Source organism: Geospiza fortis, unplaced genomic scaffold, assembly GCF_000277835.1.
Source record: "Geospiza fortis unplaced genomic scaffold, GeoFor_1.0 scaffold10, whole genome shotgun sequence".
Classification (NCBI taxonomy): Eukaryota; Metazoa; Chordata; class Aves; order Passeriformes; family Thraupidae; genus Geospiza; species Geospiza fortis.
Window position 1 is genome coordinate 4565865 of NW_005054326.1, and position 7887 is coordinate 4573751.

The window sequence follows — 7887 nt, forward strand, 5'->3', positions numbered from 1 at the left end:
AAAGTTTTTCTGCCGTCCCATCTATACCAGCCCTGGCACAACTTGAACTTGTTAATGAACATAGTGCCATGTCATCCCCTTGCCACCTGAGCAAAATGGTAAAAGTGGTGCATATCTAGATATAATTTTGCTCTTTCTCAGATTTGCAGTCCTTTTTCTTCTTTAGGCCTCATATGAGAAAAATACGCATAAATATATATACCAACAAAGTATGAATAGGAGGTGGATTTTCCAAAAATAGTTTTCATATTTTATCCAGTCTTCAAAATTTAAATAAATACTGACTGGGACTAAGAGAGAAGGGGAAAAGATACTAGTATTTTAGTTTAAAAAAATGCCATTAAGAAAACAGAAAAAGTATTGCAATATTTCTCATTAATTTTTCTAAGACTGGCAAATTCTTTTGTAATTGGCTCAGTATCAATTCAGATACATTCACAGGCCAAAATATGCACCACGGCACCAATCCTAATTTCTGTTGAAGCCACGCCACATTACCGAGCCAATGACTGAATTTTTAGGTGTAACAGATAGAAGGACTTGGCCTTTTCAGAGAATTATTTTCTCCCATTGCTTACTTTGCAGCCCTGTTCTTATATCAGTGATCACACTGCCCACAGAACTAGAAAGCTTTCAGAGACCCCAGAGAATTCATAGCTAAGGTATCATGCCTGTTACTACAAACATTAGACTTTCCATTTATTACCAATAGAGCAAGAGAACTTTCAATGCCAATATGAGGTTTGAATGTCTGCCCTAATGGGATAAGAATGCTGCTGCTTGCTTCCCAGTCCCCTTCCAGCTCAGTCAAATGACCATTGCTGAGGTAGTTGTTATCCCACTGTTAACAGTACCTTATCTCCTAAGATCCATGCTGAAGGTGATGGGCTAGAAGTCTGCTTCCCTGTTCTCTAGCTGACTTATAAATTGATCACATTTTGCATCTCTCATCTTAAAGTTATGATTGTCTTTGTGTGGGTCTGAATATCAGCTCAGAGCAGTTTTATTTCCGATGACCTTCTTCTCAAAGACTTGAGAAACAAACCAGACTTTTCTACACCAGTACAAATGCAGGTCTGAGAACTTAATTCAGGCATTCACACCTGGTTTTGGGGCCTGTGGTTTTTTCCCCCAGTGGTCTCAGTATTTCATACTTGAGAAGAATGTGTTATGTGGGTAAAAGCATTTTCTGGCATGCATGCTACCACCAGTACACTTATTGGTAGTTATGTATCAAAATGCTGATTCTGGAGAAGGAAGTAAAAGCAACCTGCCATCTTCCTTCAATTTCAAAGCTAGTTCTATCATGACAACTCTTTTTCCACCTACATGTCATTATTAAATTCTGTAAGTGAAACACTCCTGCACCTTAGTACCTGCTTTATTTGAATGATAAAGCCATTTTAAAGTCAGACCACAGGAGGGAGAGTTTATATTTTCATTTTGGAAACATACAGCTAATTTTCAATCTAAATAGACTTGGAAAGTCACTGCAATGCAAAATGTTACTTGTTTCATTTTAAGGCTCTCACTGTCTATTTTATACATCAAGAGTTTGTAATCTTTAAGAATATATGACTTTTGGCAAATAAAATGAAGCATAGGTCTTTTCCTACATGCTGGTAAACTCTCTTCAAGGAGGAGCACCTAGGGTCAGCACTGAGGAGAATATTTTGTTTTGTTGCTGTGTAGAAAAAAAAAACCTGGGCATATGAGTAAAGAAATTCCTGTTTTCTTAGCTCATTATAACCAATATAAGTACTTGTAGAACAAGGCAGGATCCTTAGTGTTGGCAGACTCCTGTGAAATGCTGCAATGATGATTTTAATCAGTGAAAATTTAAGGGTTGACCCAGAATGAGTTTTCAGGATGAGAACTAATGTATAACTTAGGAAAAAGTGAAAGCAACAAAGGTCATTTTGGAAAAGCTGGAAGAGAAACAGGCAATGAAAAGAAATATATATTCTAATTTAAGGATAAGCAGAAATCTGTTGACATTTCTGATTCTGTATTTGATTGATGCTATTCTACAGCAATATTAGCAAAACTGGATGAAGACAAGCCAGTATCCTTCTGAACTGTTCACAGAAATAGTGACTAGATGATTAATCTAGTCTATAATGGCATATTCCTAACAAAAACATTTCTTCATTATGACTATTTTGCTGTTAACAACTTTGGCTTGTCAGAGTTGATAAATCCTAGTTTGGCTCAATGTTTTATACTTGGTGGTTGTATAATCAAGTTAACAATTACTAGTACTGCCTAATTTTTTGTTTTGCATACTAAAAATAATTCCTCTCATATCCATCAGATGCCAATACAAATCCAGTGAAAATTATAAACTCTCTATGAGTTCAAGTTTTGTAATCCTTTGAAAATTTCTGATTTGTTTTATTTTTAATTTAATTTCTGATTTTATTTTTAATAGATACTGAAGGGAAATGGAAAGGTTATAAGTAGAATAGGATTTTTTATGGGAAATTACTAAAAACCCCCACAAAACCAATGCACCAAATTAGCTTTCATTTTATTTCTGTCCATTAGAAAAGAAAATGTTATTACTTTAAATTTTAGAGGTTCCTTATTTTTAGGGCTTAAATAATTGCTAATGCAGGGGTAGAGCTGCATACACATGGCTTCACCTTTTACAGAGATTTTATTTTTTTGCTTTTCTTAGGAAAAAAACCCCCATAATTTTACCGAACTAAGGATTTGACTTCTGATGAGTATCATAAATATGGAGAGTCACTTAAAAATTCTGGCTTTGGTCTGATACAGAATATGCAGTCTTGGGCCTGGTTAATATTTACTAGAGCGGCAAACAAGGAAATCAAATTGAAATGTATATACCACCCCATCACTGCTGCTGATGCTGGCCAGTGTGTGGAATGACAGGGAACTGAGAGCGTTATTCACTCCAAAGCTCTCTTGATTTGCCTGGCAAATTACCTTGTCTGTTTTGAAAATACAAATTATATGGCTGCAGATCCTACAGCAAACCCACAAATTTTTTTCCTCCTCAAGGTCTTATCCAACAAATCTATTATGCCATCTGTGCAATATGTAGTTAGCACAGCAATTTTGAAAATACCTGGTACAAAAGCCCAAGAGAATCCATAAATCCTGCAGTTACAACTCAAAAGTTCCCTGGCCTATATCATTCCTTTTGCAAATATCTTTGGGAAAGAAAGGAAATCTTTGGTACCTGCTCTATCCCTAAGCCCATCCAGGTTCCAGCAGCAGATGTCTCCTCTGCCAAGATAAAGAATGACAACAGTCAAAGTGTTTATGTCTAGGAGAACAGGGAATTTCAGGTACAGAAGTTCTGCATAGTTAAGTTCTCTATAGATAACTGAATTACTGATTAAAACACAATTATCTAGCAGTTCCAGCACTCTGGACAACTGTTTTTTCACTATTATAAGTTTGGTGATCATACAATGTATTTAAACCTACCGGTAATAAACTTTTCTTTCTAAACTTTCAGGAAGTGCATTTGAAGAACACAAGTAGAGGGAACACAGGAAACAGAAACTACAGAATGTAAGAACATGCCATCCACAAGAATGAAGAATGAATGTGCCATCTGCAGGATACTTTGCTGTAAATAAATTATTTGTTAAACATTGGAAGACTTAAAAAAAACCTTTGTTTTAAAAAGCTTGATGCAATTTCAACCAATGGGCATTCTCCCAGTGAACAATGCAACTAAACATTCCAATATTAAGTCTTTAGAGAACAGAACATTTTAACCAGACCAGAGCTAAAAAAATTCTGTGGTTGATATATTGCTGTTTGTTAACCTGTTTTAAATGTCCTGCACGAAAACTCTTAAAGTCCTGTGCCCCTCAAAAGCCTACAAATTTTTGGGCTTTTGATGGATTCAATTGCACTAAATTAACCTATGAACACTGGCTGCTGGAGTCATTCATCAGCCTTGTCTAAGTGGTGGTTTTTTTTATTTGCACTTCTTAACAAGCAACAGGCTGTTTGTTTTACAGTGTCTGAAAACATTGTTTGTCTACCCCTTCATATTTGCACAGTTTGACATTCCCAGTAACAGCAGCAGTAAGGTAACATATACAATTTTAAACATCCATTAATTCCATCTCTGGCATTTCAACAAAATAATGGGTTATAGATGCATTTGTTTTAAGACAGTTTTATTCTTCCTTCTCTTGCAAACATGCAATATTTTTTGCAATTTGTGAGACAAAAGATTTTTAAAAGCAGTTAAAGCATACATAGGCTCTCGAACCAGTAATGATTCTTCCAGATAATTATTTTGTAACAGTATAGGTAACTTCTTTCTTCCTCCATATAATGCAGTATGTAAAATTTAGCATATCAAGAATACACATATATCAAACAGTATGTAAAAAAATCTCTGTTTTGTAGTACAACGGTGCTATTTTATAGTTTGTTACATGAAAGGGTCTGGCCAAAACGGTAATAGGTAAAAGCAAATATGGTAAAAAGCAAAAAAGACCAAGCCAAAGATTAAATAACAAATTACTTTCAAAAATATTCAGCTTAAATCAACTAAAATGGCTTCAGATTTCAACATGAAAATAACTTTACCATCTTTAAAAGAAAATACTTATTTCCTCTTAGATACTTGAAGGGTGGTGTTTTGACATCTGATTATGTGGAACACAAACTCATATGTAGGCGCAGAGAAGACGATTTGAAAAACAATTTGCAAAACAAGTGACTTCAAAGAGTAGTCCACCAGGGCCTAAATGTTTCTAAAATATCAGCATTCTGTTCAATCATAAAGGGGTACTCAAGCCCCCCTCCATTTTAATTCTTCCCACAATCAGATGTGGCTTACCTGACTGAGTTGGGCTGCAACTCTCTGTAAATCAGAAAAGCTAGTCTAATCACCAATTTACTGGTGTAGAATGGGTCCTTGAGGAGAGATTAACCATAACATCCTTACACCCTCACTTAAAAGTGCCATTCATGTGCTCTTGTGGGAGTCAGAGATGCCCAGATAATCTCTGCCATGTAACTCTGACAGGCCGTGCAGAGGTTCTTCCTTGAATAACACCTCTGCTGCATTTTTGTAAATCAGCCCAGTGTAGATTGGAGAAGCAGTGAAGGGGGATAAGCAGCCAACAGCGTCCCAAGGTGAGCATCAAACCTTGTCTCTGAGAGAAGGGAAGGCAGAGGGAGAGGAAGGAAAGAGGAAGGCACTGTTCCACCCTGTCCAAGAACCCCAATGTGAGCCCATTCAAATTTTTCCCCTCACGGTGCTGCATGTGGTAGGCTCAGGCAAGGGATGAAGCATTTCTTGGTCAGCTCCAAAGGGGGCCTGGAAAACAGAGTATGAAGGGAGCAGTTAGGGAGGTGGCAGATTAGATCTATAAAGGAAGTATCTCCTTTTGAAGGCTGCTCAAAACTGCCCTACTTTCTACTGCAGTATCCTTCTGGAGAAGGAAGGGTTCTAAAAGCAAAAGAGGGAGTGGATAACTATTGACTTAAACACAAGAGAAAGTTCTCTCCAGACTGCATATGCACAGCTGCTCAATAGTCCCTTGTGAAACAAGCAGGAAAGGTCATAAAAGTCTAACAAATTATTGTAGTTCCTTTTCTATTCCCATAGAAAATTTGTGGTTTGTATTTTTAACAAGTGCAATGTATTCCTATACAACTCTTTAAACCCTCTGCTTTCTGTGAGATGGATGTCTATATGCACAATAAGCTGCCATAGCAATGTAAAAGTAGAACAGTAAATGAATAAAAAGAATATGTCACAGCTCTCACTGACTGAGATAGTTATGTTGAAAAAGGAAGAAAGTAAAGAGAAACAGATGGGGAAACTAATCTATTTACCACCAATTCAATAAACTGAGCTAGCAATTCTGATACCCGTCACAGCTCCTACAGGCCTTTTTTTGGCAGGGGGGATGGAGAGGGAAGGACTTTTACTTTAGTGGCTGTAAGAATTCTGCAACGCAATCTAAGAACAAGCCATTATTTTGATGTCACAGACAGAATACATATTTCCATTTCAAGTGCCATGACCCTTTCTGTCCCCTGTCTCTTCTGAAGTTCTGAGGGGAAGAGGGAAGAAAGGTGTGAGGGGAAAAAGCAATTTGAGATATCTGTGGCAGCAAGTTTCTTTGTAGATAACTTTTTTACTGATGTGCTTTTAACTGAATAACTATACATCATTTTGCATTCATTCCTGCAAATTAATTCAAATTTTTGGTCTTATCTTGGGATTCACACACACATTCACACCACCATATTTCTCCTGCTGAAAAACCATAATTAGAAAATGTCACTAGGAGACAGCAATATTTTTCACAATTTGACAACTGTCTAAACAAATTGGAACAATTCTTGAAAGCAGCTAAAATAAATACTGAATAGCTGCAAACTTCAAAGGCAACACTTTGCTTTACTAGAGAATAAATGATATCGCAAAACGGGAAGTAGGTCCAGCCCCACAGAGGTGAGAAATGCATGGGTGGGGAATGCACTTTGTATAAGAAATCTCCAATCATATGGCAGGGAGCACATGGTAAACCAGTTAGTGTGAAAGATAAAGGGCTGCATTTGCTTAATAATCACAATAAATCCACTACTTAAAGAAGTTGAAGCATGAGCTAAAGCATCTCCCTCCCAAAAGTACAAAGCAGTCTGTCTTGAAAAATTTCTAATTAGAGAAATTGAAAGGTTCAGCTGCACTTTTAAAAGCACTCCAGATATTTAGGAACAGGGCTCCCACCAGATGCTATTGATTCTCATAAATCACTGAAATGCTAAACAAAAGCCCATTTCTCATCCTTCCCCATTGTGTAAGTCACATGACAGAGATCACAGATCTCTGCTTTCTAGAATAGACCTAAAATTCCAACTATTACACAGAATATCACTGAAATGCATAATTTAAAAAGTGAATTAAGCCTCATTATTTTCAATCAGTCCAAAAAGCACTGCAGATCTCACCCACTTCAGTTAGTATTTCTCTTTCATCAAGGTATCAAAATTTAGGTCTCATCTCCATAGTAAACATAATTAGTCATTAAGAGTCTAAATGGAGAATCAATAAATACTTTATTCTGCTCAAAATGTAGTTATAAACCCACACTTCCATGAAGAACTTGTATGAGCTTATTTGCACCATTCAGCCAAGAGACATAAGAAAATCAAAGCCTGGGATATTGCATCCAGTCCTGGTAGATACATGAAAAAAGCCCCCTTTTTTTCCCAAGGCAGCTTACCCTGCTGATCCTTTGGTAAGACTGAAGGGTGAATTAGTGGTAAGCTTTCTTTACAGAAGAGAATTCCACACAAAACTAGGAGCCATGCTCAGTTGCCCCTGAGCTCCTTATTCTCTCAGTACCAATGGTTAAAGTTGATTAATGAAGACTTCAGGCCAAGCGCTGCGTCTTCTTGGCTCTCCATTCAACAAGCAAGTGCATGATATGACAAGATCAGAAAAGTGTGTTTGCGTATTTGCTTTACCTGTTACTGATTTGGCCAACAATGCCAAAGTGGTGCTATTGTTTTGTTTAAGAAAGTACTTGACTAAAATATAAAAGAAAGCATAAATATTTTTTTAATGTATGAAAATTACATAAGTATGGTTATTGAAATAGAAATAAAACTAGCCATAACTTTTCAACTTTTTGTCACTCGAAAACCAGCAAAGTAATCTTATATCAATGCAGGTGGGCCAGGAATAAGAGTCAAAATGCCACAAAAATTCATAGGCTTTAAATGAAATTCTGAATCCTTATTCCAAGTCAGAAATTCAGATGAAGAAAATTGTTAGAAGTCAGGGAACTGAAAGCCTTGATGTGACTCAAAGCTTTTCAGATTGTGCAAGTCCTATATCATACCAGAGATTTTTAAGCCACACTCTAGTCT

General features: G+C 36.6%; 1 protein-coding gene across 2 annotated transcripts in view; it reads left to right on the top strand.

Annotated features, from left to right (window-relative positions):
* Positions 1–5771, top strand: part of IGF1 (insulin like growth factor 1) — a 49093-nt gene extending 43322 nt beyond the window's left edge. For both annotated transcript variants that reach the window (XM_005421047.3, XM_031057042.1), the window contains exon 4: positions 3491–5771. In XM_005421047.3, the coding sequence (XP_005421104.1) occupies positions 3491–3550 (60 nt within the window). In that variant the 3' untranslated portion in view covers positions 3551–5771. The remainder of the gene's footprint in view (positions 1–3490) is intronic.
* The last annotated feature ends 2116 nt before the right edge of the window (positions 5772–7887 follow it).